The sequence below is a fragment of the Pipistrellus hanaki genome (assembly GCF_964339955.1).
Source record: "Pipistrellus hanaki genome assembly, chromosome: 11".
Taxonomy (NCBI): domain Eukaryota; kingdom Metazoa; phylum Chordata; class Mammalia; order Chiroptera; family Vespertilionidae; genus Pipistrellus; species Pipistrellus hanaki.
The window spans coordinates 2102917-2119752 of NC_140513.1; the positions used below are offsets into that span (position 1 = coordinate 2102917).

At 63.1% G+C, this 16836-nt stretch overlaps 1 protein-coding gene across 3 annotated transcripts in view; it reads right to left on the reverse strand.

Moving 5' to 3' along the window:
* The window catches only part of CFAP77 (cilia and flagella associated protein 77), a 61583-nt gene that overhangs the window by 7333 nt on the left and 37414 nt on the right, over positions 1 to 16836 (reverse strand). The window contains exons 4-5 of one of the 3 annotated variants that reach the window (XM_084898663.1): positions 6998 to 7103; positions 6131 to 6232 (exon numbers count right to left, since the gene is read on the reverse strand). The exons of 1 other annotated variant lie outside the window; for it this stretch is intronic. In XM_084898663.1, the coding sequence (XP_084754789.1) occupies positions 6131 to 6232; positions 6998 to 7103 (208 nt within the window). Of the gene's footprint in view, positions 1 to 5453; positions 6233 to 6997; positions 7104 to 16836 lie in introns of those variants that run through there. One more of the 3 variants, XM_084898662.1, reaches the window with a different exon arrangement.

The window sequence follows — 16836 nt, forward strand, 5'->3', positions numbered from 1 at the left end:
TGTTGGTATCATGAGCGCCGTGGGTACCTGATGAATATTCATCGGCGCCTGCCAGCGCTCAGAGAGGCCTGCACATTTGTATGTTAATCTCGCCCCGTCCCACACGCCGCCATCTCGTCTGCTGCCTGCCGCGTCTTCGATGAGACCACACCTCAGGAGCCCGCGGTCCCCTCAGGGACCTCTCCGGACGTTTGGGTGAAGGGTCGGGCTGGGAGGGGGCACAGGTCCCTGGGAGCAGGCAGTCCCAGAGCTCCAAGTTTTGCTGCCGAGTTCAGACAGCGCGGACGCCTTAATTGCTTTCTCTGGAAGTTTCCAGGCAGCGGCAGGCGGTACCCGGGCGCGTGGCTCCACGGCAGAGCCTTTGATCCAGGCCGGGCTGCGTGTGCGTCGGGCTGCCGAGCGGCTCTGTTCCTGCCAGGGGAGGGGGACCCGCTCGGATGTTCGGCGCACGGCCCGCTGGGAAGGGGTGCACACGCTGAGGGGGGGTGTTCTCTTATTGGAATAATGAGCAGGAAGAAGCTCTTGGGGTGCGTTTTAAGAAGAGGCTGTTTAGTTACAGTAAGAATATGAGAGTTAAGTGTCCTCTGCATGCCAGCCTCTGGGCCCTGCTCTGGGGAAACGTGGGCAGACAGGAGACTCTCAGAGGTCTCAGGGTGACTGCTGTCAGGAACAGCTTGTAGGCACTCAACAAGTCTTGGCTGGGTGGACAAACAGATGGATGGACTGATAGATGGATGGACTGATGGACAGATGGATGGGCAGGTGGATAGATGGTTGGATAAAAAGATAGATGGTTGGGTAGATGAATAGATACATGGATGGATGGATGGATGGATGGATGGATGGATGGGCAGATGGATAGACAGATAGATGGTTGAATAAAAAGATAGACAGATGGCTGGGACCGGTTTGGCTCAATGGATAGAGCGTCGGCTTGGGGACTAAAGGGTCCCGGGTTCGATTCCGGTCAAGGGCATGTACCTTGGTTGCGGGCATATCCCCAGTAGGGGGTGTGCAAGAGGCAGCTGATTGATGACTCTCTCTCATCGATGTTTCTAACTCTCTATCTCTCTCCCTTCCTCTCTGTACAAAATTAATAAAAAAATAAAAATAAAAATAAAAAGATAGACAGATGGTTGGGTAGATGAATAGACAGAAGGATGGTTGGGTGGATGAATGGATAGACTGATGGATGGACAGATGAACGAACAGATATATGGGTGAACAGATGGCTCTCACTTAGAAGTGGGAACAGGTGATTGTGTTCTCCTAAAAGTCATATCCTCAATGGGATGGTGTTTGGAGGTGGGGTTCCTGGGAGGTAATTAGGATTGGATGGGCTCATGAGGGTGGGGCCCCCAGGATGGGAATAGTGCCCTTCTCAGACAAAACACCAGCTCTCTCCCTCTTTCTCAACACAAGACAGTGGCCATCTGAGAGCCAGGAAAAAGCCTCACCAGAACCCAACCATACCAGCACCCCAACCTCAGACACCAGCCTCCAGATCGGAGAGAAATCCACACCTGCTGTCTAAGCCCCAGCTGTGGGTGCTGCCGGAGCAGCCAGAGCAGATTAAGACTGACGTTCAGACTCCTCGCTTCTTCTCGAAGCCCCGACTAGCTTCCCATGGAACGCATGAAAGCGTAGCCACAGGTAATACTTTAATTACAGTCGTGCAGGCGCCGCTGATGGGCGCAGGGAGCTGAGGACTCGGGCTTGGTACCTGCCCCACCCACTGGCCCAGCTCAGCCCTCCCCCCGGAGACCTGCAGGCACAGCCAAGCTCAAGAACCACCTGCAGGGCTGGTGCCAAAGCTCGTCCCACACAGAGACCATTGCTCCGACCGTCTCCCCGCTGGGCGTGGCCAGCGCCTCGCACCTACTGCACGGCCCTCTCTCCTGCTGTCCCCACTTTTAGATTCAGGCCGGCTCAGTCCGCCTTCTCCGCCCCGTCCCTGCCTCGTGCCCTTTGTAACCGCAGCCTGGACCCCGGTCAATGGCTTCTTTCCTCTTTAGCCTTCGGGCCAGACTCCAATTTCAGGGGGGTTGTCAGGTGTAAAGGCGTTCAGGGCGGTGGACAGTTCTGTTTATGGCAAGAGCTTAAATCAGCCAGGCCAGGTGGGCACGGCCCTCCGGGCACCCATAAACCCTGAGCTCATGGCCACCGTCCACTCACCTTCCCAGGCCCGGCGTTTAGGCCCCCTGACCCCTGAACGCAGGTGCGGGTCTTACTATTGCTTGGCCCTGCCAGCACCCATGGGCGCCAGCCCCACCCACTTGCCTCTGCTTCGCTAGGACCTGGGGCACGGACTTGAACTTGGGAGCCTTAGCTTCTCTTTCTCGGACACGACTCCTCTCCTCGCACCTGGTGCTGAGAGGACAGAGTCGAGAGATGGTTCATCAGCGCCCGCCCAGCGGCGAGGTGCGGCTGCGCCTGCGGTGCTGTGGCTGTGGCTGCCGCTGGGATCGGCTCAGAATAGCTTCTTGGACGCCCTTCCCCGCGCGCCGCCCGCGGCGCCTTTGGCCGGAGTCCCCGCTCCCTGTGCTGTTTGCTCCGCTCGGAGGCAGCGCGTCCCAGGCCTCTGAGGAGAGGGAGGGCTGAGGCCGGAAACCACGGCCCATCTCGCCTTCTCCCCCGGCTGCCCTGCGGGGCCAGCGGCCTATGTCTCCGAGGGAACGGGAGGGGGTGTTAGCGCCACAGCTTTTATTTATTTTTATTTAAAAAAATATATTGCCAAAACCGGTGTGGCTCAGTGGATAGAGCATCGGCCTTCGGACTGAAAGGTCCCAGGTTCGATTCTGATCAAGGGCATGTACCTTGGTTGTAGGCACATCCCCGGTGGGGGGTGTGCAGGAGGCAGCTGGTTGATGTTTCTCTCTCATCGATCTTTCTAGCTCTCTATTCCTCTCCCTTCCTCTCTGGAAAAAATCAATAAAATATATTTAAAATAAATAAATAAATAAATAAATAAATATTGTCATTGATTTCAGAGAGGAAGGGGTGGGAGGGAGAGAGAAGCATCAGTGATGAGTATCACTGATGGGCTGCCTCCTGCACGCCCCACACTGGGGATCCAGCCGGCAGCCCGGGCCTGTGCCCTGAGTGGGAATCGAACCTCGATCTCCTGGCTCCTAGGTTGGTGCTCAGCCCCTGAGCTGCGCTGGCCGGGCGCCCCCATGGCCTTTAGATGCCAGGGTACCGCCTCCTGGTGCACCTCGCCGGCACTTCCGGCAAAGCCGTCACCATGAGCCCTGAGTGAAGATCGAGGGTGTTTATCCGGGGGGACTGGCCGCCTCCTGCTCCTCAGCGTTGGGGCGATCGCACCGGCGGCGGCGCCTGCTGCCAGAGGCTGACACGCGGAGACGGGGGTTTGTGGGTGCCGCGGAGCGAGCCCCCCCGGTGGCCCACACTCCCCCTCCAGCCCAGGGGAGTCTCCCCGGATCACCGAGGATGCACTCCCTTGGGGACCCCACAGCCCCATCGGCACCCAAATTCAGCATGAGGCTCCGTGTCTCTGGAGGTTAGGAAGACAGAGCTGATGCCCGAACAATGGCTGGCTGTTTGCCGGGGGATGTTCGGCACAACATGTGAATCTTTCCTGCCCAGCGGGGGGAAGGGTTTTCTGGGTTAAACGGAAAATTCCCAGGTGCCAGAGGTTTCAGGGGACACGCTGGGGGTCCCCAGGACGCAGGGCAGGTCCTGTTAGAAGTGCCAGCTCCCCTGTCCCCTGCGATGCCGGCCTCGCCTGCCCCCCCACCGTGCCCTGGGCACAGACGCCTGGCCCTCCCCCTGACCCGCCCCCCCCCCCCCCAGCTCCCACAGGGCCAGGAACGCTGCCATTTGTCCTCGTCCCAAAGCCTCCGCTCTGCTCGGTGACCTGCCAGTCTGAGCAGGAATGAATGTCACCTTCCGAGCAGCCTAAGAATTCCTGCCTCCGAGGCCGGAGCTGTGCAGCCCATCAGGCCCTGCCTTCTTCCCTCTGCGACGGTGTGAGCGGGGCGGGGGCTCCGTGCCGGGGGGCAACGCCAGCTGCATCGGACTGACTCACCCTCCCCTCGCCCCATCCCCGCCCGTGGCACATCCTCCTGCGCCCGCGCCCCGCACAGCAGCACCGACGTCCTCATTCCGGGACAGCACGGCCCAGGGCCCTCAAAACACATCCCGGGGCGGCCAGCCAGCTGTGACACCCCGAGACGGGCTGATGAGTGGAGGCTGCCGGGCCTGTTCTCCCTTAAGCGCTTACACACCCGGGCCGGCTGCAAAGGTAACTGCCGACCCCGGGGCAGCTCAGGGCCCGTCCGCCCACCCCCGCCTCTGCCCGCTGTGCCCACTGTGCCGCCCAGCCACTCCCTGCAGACTCAGGAAGGGCAGCGGCCAGAGGTGCCACACTCCCCCTAAATGCACCCCCAGGGCCCCTCCCAGTGCTCCCTGCCTAGTGGCCTGGGGGCTGGAGCCCTCGGTGGGCGGGGCCTCAGGACGAGGCACCCCCCTGTGCAATGAGGAAACGGGCCCAGAGCGGCCCGGCGGCCAGCCCAGACCCAGCATCTGTGTCCCTGAGAAAGGCCGCGTGCCAGCGGCCGGCTGCCCTCCCTCCGGGCACGGCCATCGCAGAGCCTGTACGGTGGCCGGCCCACGTAGAGTCTGTCCGCTGGGGCCCTGCGGCCGAGGGGTCTGCCCGGGGCTCGTCCTCCTTTCCTGCCCCTCCGCGGGGGCCTGTGCGGCCGGGGAGGAGCCAGCCTGCGAGGCCGGGACCAGCCCGGAGGGGCCGCCTGCCCTCGGCGTGTCCCGTGAAAGGCGTTTAATTACTTCTGACAGAGTTCAGCGGCGACATCTGTTCGCGGGCGGGGAGAGTCGGTGCGGGTCATCCATCACCGTGACAGGCTGCGGTCTTTTGGAAGTGCCTCTCCTTTCCTGGCGGGCCGGGGCGGGGGCTGGGGCAGGGGCCGGGGCGGGGGCCGGGCGGATCAGCAGCCACAGGACGGGCACCGGGCAGAGGAGGGCCCCCTGTGGACGGGCAGCCGGCCTCCTGAGGGCAGACCGGGCGCTGGCCACCGGACGGGCAGCCCGGCCTCCTGAGTGCAGACCCTGGTGCCACGGAGCCAGGAGCCCCGACCTCCCCGACAGCGTCCCTGCTGCCTGGACCCAGATGTTGGGAATCAGAGAGCAGAGAGCCAAGGAGGACGGAAATGGCGGGACACACACACACACACACACACACACACACGCTGTGGACAGCAGCACTGAGCGCGAGGCGGGAGGGAGGCCGCGGTGGGGAGGCCGGGGAACCGGGAGAGACGGGAAGCGGGCTGAGGCTGCCGGGGTGGACGGCCGCACAGCTGCATCGCGGGCCGAGGCCTGCACAGCCAGGCATGTTCCGAGCGCGGGGGCGGCGGACGGGCGGCGGGCAAATGGCCGGTGACACAGCGGACAGGGCCACGGGCGGCACGGGGGGCGTCGAGGGGGCGGCGGTGCTCACGGGCTCGGCGCGTGTTCCGCCGCATTAGGCTCAGGGAGGCGCCGGCCTGGCTGGCCGCTTCGTGCAGCTGTCCTCCCGGCCAGGCTGGGCGCGCACCCCGTCCTGACTGCTGTCCCCAGGCGCCCCGTTTCCTCCCGGCACCGTGCCCCCCGTGGGGAGGCCGGTCTGGGCACTGCCTGGGCCACGCAGCCGAAGGGAACCGCTCAGTCTGAGGTCGGAGCTGTGGCTGCTGCAGGCAGGTCAGACCCCGCGTCAGCGCCGAGGGATGCCCCGGGGAGCCTGGCGCTGTGGGTGAGCTTCTGCACCCCAAGTCCCCAGGGCAGGGGGGGGGCTTGAACGGCCCCCAGTGGAGGGGTTTGACCCACAGTGTCCGCCCCGTGGACAGACCCCAGGCTCAGCCATCAGACGGTGGGGTCAGCCCAAGGCTGCCCTCACCAGCAGGCGCTGTGCCCGGCCAGGGCTCCGGGCAGAGCAGCCCCCGCGGGGAGAGCGAAGGTGGTGGCCTGAGCCAGGCGGCGTGAGGGTGCGCTCGGGGCTGCCAGCTGCTGCTGTCGGGATTATGCCGTGGCCGTGGCCGTGGCCTGCGTGGCTGGGAGCCCACAGAACTCGCCGGGGAGGTGGGGGGAGCCGCAGGGGGACGGGAGCGGACCTGACCTTCTGGAAGTGAGGCATGTGCCAGAGGGCGTCCAGCTTCACCGGCGGCTTGTACTTCCTCAGCTGGCTGCTCCGCGTCTCGTACAGCTCCCCGAGGCTCACCTGCCCCGGGAAACGGGAGGTGCTCACCTGGGGCTCCCCTGGCCGCTCCCCTGGCGCTCAGAGAACCGAGCTGCCAGGAGGGGGCGCAGGACAGGGGTGTCACAGCCCGAGGGTGCCCTTCCCCTGCACCCAGCCCTTCCCCGGAGGACTTCAGGGCACTGCCCCCCGTGGCTCAGTGCCCGGCCGTGGTCAGTGTGTGGAGGGCCGTGGATGCCGCCCGCATGCCGCTCTGGGGCCCGGCGTGCAGCCGCCTGGAGGGCAGGGCACGGCCCAGCGCTCCTGTCCTGTGCCCGCGGCTCATGCAGGGAGAGGGACCCCACAGCGTTTGCGGGGAGGAGGCTGGATCGAAGGGAGGGCTGGCATCTCTGGAGCAGGTCCAGCCCAGGGCGCCCTCGGAGGAGAAAGGAGCACTCTGGGGTTGGCTCCAGCCTGTTTTCTGAGGGTGAGCTGGGTTCTGTCCGGCACACAGGCCATGCCCGGCCCCCCAGAACCTTGGTCTTGGGGCTTAGGTAGGGCTTCAGTCTGATCGTCACCAAGATCCCCTCGGGCTCTAACTTCCCACAATGCCTCGGGCTCTAACTTCCCACAATGCCTCGGGCTCTAACGTCCCACAATGCCTGGTGGCCAGGCCACAAGCAGCGAGGTTCGCAGCCCTCCCCCCCACCCCCCCGGGACAGGCGTGCACGGGCTCAGTCTGGAGCTGAGCTTTGCGGGGCCAGCCCTTCCCGCCTCTGCACCCTGACATGGCCGGGGGGCGGCCTTCACCTTCTGCTTCTTCTCCAGTTTGATGGCCTTCTGGGCGGCCTTCTGCTCCTGCACCCACAGCTGCTGGTAGCGGTGCCGCAGCAGGTCGAACAGGGGCGTGGAGGGCCTGCGGGCGAGGCGGGTGTGAGGGCCTCCCCGGCCACCCGCCCACCCTCCGGGGCAAACCCTCTCCCCAGGAGCGGGTCACCCAGACACTGAGGCAGCTGAGGTGAGGCGATGGGGGCCCAGGAGCGTGGTGCCCTATTGGCTCTACTGTCTGCATATTTGAAATTTTTCATAAAAAGAGAAAAAGAAAAAAACGAAAACAAACAGTGGAGAAAGCTCGTTGTCCTCCCCATCACTCCTTCCCGACCTGCCCTTGGACCCCGACAGCTTAGCGGTAGCCACAGACACAGGCCAGGGTTCTGATCGGGGCGGAGGGGCGAATGGTGCCTCCCCTCCCCCCTTCCACAGGACATGTCCGTCCCAACCCTCGGAATTGGGGGGTGGTGGCAAGGACTGTCTGGGGAAAGGGCTGTTGAGAGGGGGGCAAGTTAGCAATCGCAAGACGGCGAAGCATCGTGTGCGTGCCCCTTCGGGCGGGCTGGGACCCGAACGGTGTCCTGGGGAGAGACACAGGCAAGCGGCGCAGAGGTGGGGGTGCTGTGAGGAGGAGGCAGAGGGGCCCTGCAGGAGCCCAGGCCCCAGGAGCCTTGGTTTTGGAGTTTTGGGCTTGAACCCCAGTGTGGGGCGTGCAGGGGGCAGCCGATCAATGATTCTCTCTTATCATCAATGTTTCTCTCTCTCTCTCCCTCTCCCTTCCTCTCTGAAAGCAACAAAAATATGTTTTTAAAACAAAACAACAAGCTGGGGAGAAAGAGCCAAGCATGTGCAGGTGCTTCCACACAGGTGTGAACTCCTGGAAAAAAGACTGGAAGGAAGCCGGCCAGTGATGACGGGGGCGGGGGGGGGGGGGCGTTTTCCCCTTCCGGTCCCCCTTCCGGTCCACTCACTGGTTTTATGTGACTCTTTTTCAAAAGAAAGAGAGAGACGGAGAGAGGGAGAGAGGGAGAGAGGGAGAGAGGGAGAGAGGGAGAGAGGGAGAGAGACAGAGAGAGAGAGAGAGAGAGGGAGAGAGAAAGAGAGAGAGAGAAAGGGAGAGGTGGCGGAGGGGAGAGAGGGAAAAAGGAAGAAATAAATCAAGCCTGAAGTCGTCGATCTGGCTGGGGCCACGGAGCCAGGGACGGGCGATGGATCTGGGTCTCCGGGCTCCGTGTCAGGGCGAGAGCCCGCCCCGCCAGGCACTGTCCCGCGAGCATCGGCCAGAGTCTCCCTTCTCTCCACAGGCAGCTGAGGGGGTGAGGGGTCAGGCCCTGGCAGAGCCGGCCGCCTGCCCCGCGCTGGGGAGCTTAGCATCTTCCGAGTCCGTGGCTCCAGGATGCATCTTGGGGACCATTTTCCCCTTTTCTCCCACAGCCGTTCCTCGCTCCCTCACAACGTGTTCGGTTCTCGGCGAGGTCAGCGGAGGTCTGATAACAGACGGGCATTTCCCCTGGACGAATGGTGTTTGCCCCGGGCCGAAGCCCCCTGGGCTCTGCAGCTGTGTTGGGAGGAGCGGGAGGGGTTCACACAGATCTGCATTATTTATCCTCATTAAAGAGGTGTGGGCGGGGTGGGGGACGCCGGAGCCCACAGAGGTCAAATGGCCGGCCCAGGCCGGTGTCTGCGGCCAGGAGAACGCGCAACTGAGCTCTGCAAAGACCGAAGGGGACAGGCCAGCAGGCGGCTGCAGCTGGAGGCCAAACCCGGGGGCCTGGCCGTGCCCAGGTGGGACCCCAGACCTTCCCCATGCTTACTCCGGGCTCCCTGAGCTCACAGGCCTGCAGCAGCCACAGCACTAATCCTCATAGCTCCGCTTCCCGCTGCTTCCTCTGTCCTCAGGACAACACCTCAGAGACAGGTGCTGATATACCCATTTCACAGGTGAGAAGTCAGAGGCCCAGAGTTGGGTGTCTTGCACAGCCAGTGAGTGACGTGCTGCGTTCTCCCTGGAGGCCTGAGGGCTTGTTGCTCGGCAGCCCCGCCCCGCGCAGCCCCGCAGGCCGAGCGCCGCTCAGAGGAGAGGACGGCTCGGTGAGCAGCAGCGGGGGACGAGGAAGCCCCTCCACCTTTTGCTGGGCCTTCGGGTTTGGGCAGAAGATGGCCGAGAGGGGTCCCTGGACAGAGGGGTCAGCAGGCGCAGAGCCAGGGAGCCCGGCCGGGCTGGCACCACGCCTCTGACCGGCCTGAAGGGCGTGGGCAAACAGCTGAGATTCGCACATTGCCGCCAGCTGCAGACTCAGTAGCTCCTCATGACTCTGCAGTGCGGACGAGCGTTCCTGCTTTCCGGTGGGGAAACTGAGGCTCAGAGAGGTTCAGCAACCTGCCTGAGGTTTGCTCCTGGACTGGGAGCAGCCAAGGAGGCGGATTCAGGCTCCAAATTGGGTTCCCTGGGGGCCAGGACCCCAGAGCGGGTCTGAGTGGTCCCGGTGGCCGGGCTGCTGGCCCTGCTCCGGGCCCGGCTGGCCGGTGGAGTCAGGTTGTAATCTTCTACCTGTGACTTCCCCGAGGTGTGTCCGCTATCCAGAGCCTCCGGTTTGCCCCGACGCCCGGGGGTCCCCTCCTGGGGGTGCCAGGCTCTTCGCTCAGGGCTTCCTCTGTTTCTGGGCAGCCCGCCCGGGGCACGGCGAGGCTGGCGCCCAGGGCCTGGACAAATTGCTTGCTGATAAGCTGGCAGGACCAGCTCGGCACGTTCCTGCAGCCTGACATCCCCACTAACCGCAAAACGGTGTCAGAGCTGGGGCTCACGGAGCGGGAGGCGGGGTGGGTCTGCAGGAAACCTCAAATTAGTTCCATCCAGTCCGTCTCCGGCCTGGCGACTGATGCCCGGACCAGGGCCGATCTGCGATGAGGGGCCGGGGACCGGGAGGATCATTTGCAAACATTAGGCTGACACCGGTGAGAGCGGGCTGAGGGCTGACAGCTCTGATTTGCCGGCGCGGCTCCGGAGCGGGGAGGCTCTGCGGATCAGAGGGGCCTTTCATGGCAGCCCGTCTCCGGCCGGCCGGCGGCTCATTAAAACTCGGCGGGGCCGGCGGTGTGGGGGCGCCGCGGAGCCTTCTGAGGGGCCCGGGTACACATCTGTTGAAAGGTGCCGGGGAAGGCAGCCTTGGGTCTGACAAACCGGATTTCAGTGCGGCTCCCCGCTCACAGCAGGCTGAAATAATTGGTCATCAGTGACTACTAATTCGGTTTAGTAGCCAGAGGCGATTTTTTTCTTCCCGGAAAATCAATGACAGCGCGGAGGCCTGTTCAACGCGACTCCGCTCCAGACGGGCCCGTCTTTGACGCGTGATGCTTCTTCCAGCGGAGACAGCTATTTTGTTAAAATGAAATTAAAATCCACCTCTAATATGCTGGCGGGCGCCCACATGGCCTCCGGGCTGACGGAGTGGACAGCGGCCACCAGGATGGGCCGTGTCTCCTCGGCCGGTGTGACATTCTCAGCACGCCGTGGGCCGTGGAGGGTCTGGTTTGGGAGGAGGCTGGGGGCTGGGCTTCCCCCTGGGGTTCTAAGTCACAGCTGAGCCCCGACAGACACCCAACAGGGACCCTTCTAAGACCCTGCCCCTCTGGAGGGGTTCCTTCACTGAGTGGGGCCTGGGGAGGGTGCCCTCGTGTGCTCGGACAGCACCCAGAGGTGCCCCTCAGGCTGGGGTTGCGGCTCGCCCGTTGGCGTGCCAGGTGACCCCAGTGACCGTGCCGAGCCCTTCGCTTGTGCCCTGCGTGACCCAGCGGTTTTTTCTTCCGAGCAAGTCTGACCACTGTTGCCCACACGTACCGAAATTACTGTTAAATCATTGTTTTGCTTTCTTTACATTGAAATGTAATTGAGATCATTGCAGACTTCACATCCTATATAATAAAAGGCCAATATGCAAATCAACCAAACAGCAGACTGACCAGTCGCTATGACGTGCACTGACCACCAGGGCACAGGTGCTCAAAGCAGGAGCTGCCCCCTGGTGGTCAGTTGCTCCCACAGGGGGAGCGCCGCTCAGCCAGAAGCCCTGAGCAGGGCTGGCGAGTGCAGCGGTGGTGGCAGGAGCCTCTTCCACCTCCGCGCAGCACGAAGGGTGTCCCACTGAGGGCTCAGGGGTGGGCCTAAGCTGCCAGCTGGACATCCCCCGAGGGCTGGACTGCGAGAGCCCACAGGCCAGAATGAGGGACACACACCCCTGCCCCGCCCCACCGAGTGCACGAATTTCATGCCCCGAGCCTCTAGTGCCGTTATAAGAAAGAAAACAGAGGTCCCAGGAACCCTTCCCGTGGTGACAGCTGTTCCCCCTTGGTAGCATCTTGTGAAACTCGAGGGTAAAATCACATCCAGGACAGAGACACTGAGACAGTCTCCCCTCTCGTTCAGATGTCCCCAATGACTTGTAAGTGTGTGTGTGTGTGTGTGTGTGTGTGTGTATTTCTTTTCAAAATGTATTTTTATTGATTTCAGAGAGGAAGGGAGAGGATGAAACACCAAGGATGAGAATCACTGATCAGCTGCCTCCTCCACGCCCCCTATGGGGACCAAGCCGGCAACCCAGGCATGTGTCCTGGTTGGGAATCAAACCGTGACCTCCTAGTTCATAGGTTGATGCTCAACCGCTGAGCCACGCTGGCTGAGCTAATTTTTTTTTCAATGGAGGAAGGGACTCACGGAAACGAGAGTGCCTGGGCTCGGGAAGTGCCCGGGAGCCGGGAGACACCAGGCCGGCCTGGGTCAGAAATTGCATTTTGATGCCCCCCCCCCCCCCCCCCCCCCCCCGCCAGCGTGCTGAGGCCAGAGACACAGTCCTGAGGGTGAATGGGAATCACCCAGAGAGCTCATGAGCCAGAGAGGTGCCGGGCGTCACCCGCGGACATTCTGACTCACGGGGCCCAGGGGCCGGCCTCCGCATTTACCGGGACGCCCCCTCCCGAGGGGTCACCCCTGTGGAGGCCCCTCCGCCCAGGGGACAGCGGCAGCCCCTTCACCCCACTGTGTCTTAATTGTCCTCCTGGGCGGAGGGCCTGTCTTCGCTAACGAGCAGGAGGCCGGGGCGGGGCAGAGGCCTCCCTCCTGGGGAGGACCGAGGACTCGGCGCTAATTAGAGAGGGGGACCTCTGGGCTGCCGGTAGTTTTAATTGTGGATCCAACGTAAAAGCTAATGACAGAGGGAGGCTGCGGAGGCACACTCCTGACTTCTAAACTCGGCTAAGAGGTCATTTGCAATTTGTTAACATTTTCACGAGGGTGAATTCAATTAGCAGTTCCCTGCTCCGGCCCAGCGGGGGCCGAGGGAGGGCGGCAGGGCTGGGAGGCTCAGAGAGGGCCCCTCCCGCCCTGGGGTGCTCGTGCCCCAAACAGGGGGCTCTCCCCACGCACCCCCCCGCCCCGGCACGCCCTCTGGACAGGGAAGGCTTGCCAGACCCAATGGCCACGGCTGGGGCCACACGGGAACCTGCTCAGGATCCTGGCCTGGGGCAGGTGAGCAGCCGGTGGGGCGGCCCTGCCAGGGCGGGGGGCGGGAGGGGGAGGCGGGAGGGGGAGGCGGGAGGGGGAGGAGAATCTCAGCATCTAGCATGAGCTGAGGAGGTCCCACTGCGCCCGGCACCCTGGGGAGGGGCCTGAGGGACCTGCACGTGGGGGAGGGCACGGGGCACCGGACAAGCACGGCTACTCGGCAGCATCGGGCTGACGGAGTGACGTTTGCAATGGCCGGGAGTGCCACGGGCTTTCCGTGGCCTGAACCCACACCACAAAGCACGCGCTGAAGGGCTGCAATGGGACAGCACTGGGAGGCGGTGGGAGGGTGTGCATTCCGCCTCGGGCCGGAGCAGAGGGGAGGCTGCGGGGGAGGTGAGCGGGCTGAGAGCCGGCAGTGTTTTCTGTTATTCCTTCAACGGTTTTACCGAACGGCCGGGAGCGCACGGCGGCGTGTCACCCGAGCGGCGGGTCCAGGGGCTTGTTGCTGGAGTTCCCGTGAACAGGAGGGAGGTCAGGGCACCGCTGCTCCTCAGGAAGCCCAGCTCTGGAAAATTCTACAGCAGGCGTGGGGCCTGTGCGATGCGTGGAGGCCCCAAGGGGGAGCAGTGGGGCCTCGTTAGCACTGACCCGGCCGGCAGCTCCTGATGGATGACGGGGTTCTGGCGGGACAGGCCCCGGGGGAGCGGCCGCCCCATCCATTATGGCCCATCAGCGCCTCCCGGAGCCCTCCCTGCTCCGAGCGCCGGGAGCCGGGCGGGGATAAATCTCTGTCGGGCGCAGGAGAGGGAGAGGGAGAGGGAGGGTGAGAAATGTCTCCCCCGGCTCCGGCCTCAGGGCCGCGGCGGAGGGGCAGCCGGCAGGAGGCTGGGGGACGGGCGGCCCCGAGAGGTTGGGCCCGGGCAGGAGCGGGGGAGGGACAGCCCCCGGCATGGCCCTGCCTGGGCTTCTCGAACAGGGACGCAGCTGGCTCTGAGGAGGACGGGGCCCCCCTCGGACCCGGTTTGGGGTGTCCCAGGCCCCGGCCCAGCAGCATGTGTGGGTCTGAGGGGCCAGCCAGCACCTCCACCTCCTGGAAGGGTCTGTCCTAGGCACTGAGTCCTCATGCTCCCACTTACCACCTGCGACCTCTTGCTCAGGGACATGCCTGTCCGTGCCTCAGTTTCCCCGTGGTTAAATGGAGGCGGGGTTATCTGTGGAGAGCCAGGCCCCGCCACGTGCTCCCTGGCGCCAGCTGTTGGTCACTGTAGATGCCGACCTGCTGCTCGCCGCTCCATCGTGGAGGGGGCTGGGGAGCAGCCATGGCTCCCTCTCCCCGGCCCTGGCGTGTGGGACCCTCTCCCATCCCACCCGCCATCCCGATGCTTACGGGCCTCCCCCAAATGTACGACGTCACACCTTCTTTGTTTTTCACTTGATGTTACAAGTGTGACCTGAGCAGCAGAACTGAGTGGGGAGGTCGCCTCCCTTGTTCTGGACGTGCTGCCTCTAGTGACGTGGCCAGAGGACACATGGTTCGCTCTCTGAGGCGGCGTCTCCACGGTGTGATCCATAGCGGATAGGGGAGCAGGGCAGAGGGGTAAATGGCACGGGACCCCGGCTTCACCATCTCCTCGCTGGGTCTCTTCGCTTTCAACAGCTGCCTCAAAGCCCGGAAGGGCCCGGGCCATATTTCTCCGACAAACACCGAGTGACACCCCGGAGGCCGCCCAGCAGGACCAGCGTCCGGTGGAGCAGACGGGCGGGGGCGGAGGGCGGCGGATGCTCGGCGGACGGGGGATGCGGCTGCGTAACCACGTCCGTGGAAACACCTCGCGTGGGAGAGGCCCTCATCCGGCTGCGCAGAGGTCAGCGGTTCACCCTGCGATCACGGCCGACCCCGTGTCCCAGGGAAAGATCAAAGCACAAAGCGGTTTCTACCGGACTCCCGTTGCTTCTGCGCAGATGGAACGTGGGAAGACTGGGCGTCCCACCGCCGTTAGCCTCGGTCCGGTCTCAGCGAACGTGGCTGGTGTCAGGGAGGACGGTGCTGTTGGTGCTGTGGGCAGACAGGGTGCCATTCGGAGAGGTGAGGGGTCTTTGCCAGGCCCGCAGGCTCCCCCTGGTGGCCAGCCCGGGTTCCTTCAGGGGGTTCAGGCCTCCCCGCGGTGCCTGGGAGGGAAGGGGCTTGTTAGCATTCTGCAGGCAGGTGGGTGGGTGGCTTGGGTTTGGGCCGGCGGCTCCGGAGTGATGGATGGGCCCGCTGTAAATTTGTGGAATAAATCAGCTTGGCAGGGAGATTCAAAACGCCTGTCAGGCAGCAGCATTTTTAACAGCCGCAGAATTCCCTCGTCCTTCCCATTTGTCAGCGTCGGCTGTGCGGGCCTGAGAGCCGGGCGGGCAGGGGGACGGCAGCAGCTCCTCCCTCTGGTGCTTCTCACTTTTCTGTGGTCCCAGCGCTTCCAGCACCAGCACCGGACGGTGCGGACGGGCCTCATGGGTGTTCTGCTGGCGCCCTGACTTAACCACGCCGTCACCGTCTCTGTATTCAGATTCCAGGACGCTGGGGTGGGCGGAAGCCGGCCGGAGCGCCCAGGGTTTGGAGTGTCCGGGGCCAGGCCACGGGTAAAGGCTTCCAGAAGAGCCGGACAGGACGGCTTCCCGGTGTCCAGATGTCCCACCCCAGCCCATCCCGGGGCTGGTGAGGCAGGCGGATCAGATCAGATGGGACCAAGCCCCGCCCCGAGGCAGAGCAGCCAGGGGCAAACGGCTCCGCCTCTCTGACCCTCTGTCTCTTCTTCTGTAGACCGGGATGCAGAGTTCCAGGCTTTCAGAGTTATTCGAGGAGAGGAGGCCTCGAGCGCTCAGCTCGCTGTCTGACAAGTGAGAGTAACAAGGACACGTCCTGCCTCCTCGGTCCACAGCGGGCTCTCCTGCCGTCGGCGCTCCCGGCAGGCGCTGCGTGGTGGCATCCCCGCCTTGCGTGTGGCACGAGGCTCTGGGCAGGGCGGTGGCAGAACCCTGGGCATCCAGAATCTGCCAGGAGCACCAGCTGCTGCCCAGCTCTCGCCGCCCCCACCCCGCCCCCCCTGGCTCATCATAACGGACAGCCCTGGGCCAATTAGGAGCAGCCACAATTAAGATGTGCCCAGGGCATGTGAGCATTTGCAAACACTTGTTAAAACGCATCAATAATTAAGTGCCTCTTTAATCGTTCCATGTCTGGCCTCCGGACATATCTGTTTATAAACCGTGGGTCCCAGCATGCTTTGGGGCCTCGGCCTCTGGGAATGGAAATTGAAAATTCTTCCCTGACTGGAATTCTGAGGTTTGACGGGGACACGGTCGAGAGGGGGCACGGGCTTTTAACGTCTCTGTGGTGTGAGTGACGGTGCCCATGGGTTTCTTTACTCACTCATTGGACCAAATCTCCCCAAACTCCTGGTAGTCCAGTGTGGTGGGGTTTGGTGTTAAACACGCTTTCAAAGTAAAGAAATAAACACACACAAAAAAAAAAAAAAAAAAAAAGAAAGAAAGAAATAAATAAACACAATCGAGGCTTGTCAAAGGTGATCATGGGCGAATGGGCCTCGGCCCCATAACTTCACGTAATAGCCCCATTGCGGGGTGGGGGTGGGGTGGGGTGGGGGTGAGGGTGCGGGTGGGGTGGGGGTGGGGGTAGGGTGCAGGGAGGGTGGGGGGGTGGTTTTTAACCGCGCCGCCTGCATCTGCTATCCGGCGGAGGGGCGTGCGGGCCTGTCTCAGTAAAAGCTTTTCCAACAGCCATTTAACCTCCATTTGCGGAGAAATAAAGTGAAATTGATGCTGATTCGGGCCCACTTTGGGGGCCGTTTTTGTTCCATAAAAGCCCGTTTGCTTGCCATTTGCCGAGCGGCCCTGTCACTTCCGGGAGGGCGGCCGCTGATGAAGATAAAGCTTTATGGCCGCGGGATTTGCCGCTAACAGCAACCTCTAATGCAGCATTTTCATTTCCGTGCAATTAATGTTAACGTCCGCCACGAAAATTGTCATTAAATACCATTTTAAAATCCATTCAATTTGCATACGCAAAGCCCATTTGCCATCGAGGGGGATCTGGCCGGCACTCCATCAGGCCTGCGCGGGGCCGCGGCCGCTGGGGTCCGCAGCGATTTAAGGATTCTGTGCTGAAGGCGGAGCTTAATGGACGCCCTTTCTGAGCCCCGAGACGAGGCACTGCCATTGCACATGGAAAATGGGGCCCCGGCCCGGGAACTGGTGCTGGCTGCACCTCAGTCCCAAGGAGGCGGACGAGCGAGCACTGGACGGGGAGTCCTGCCTG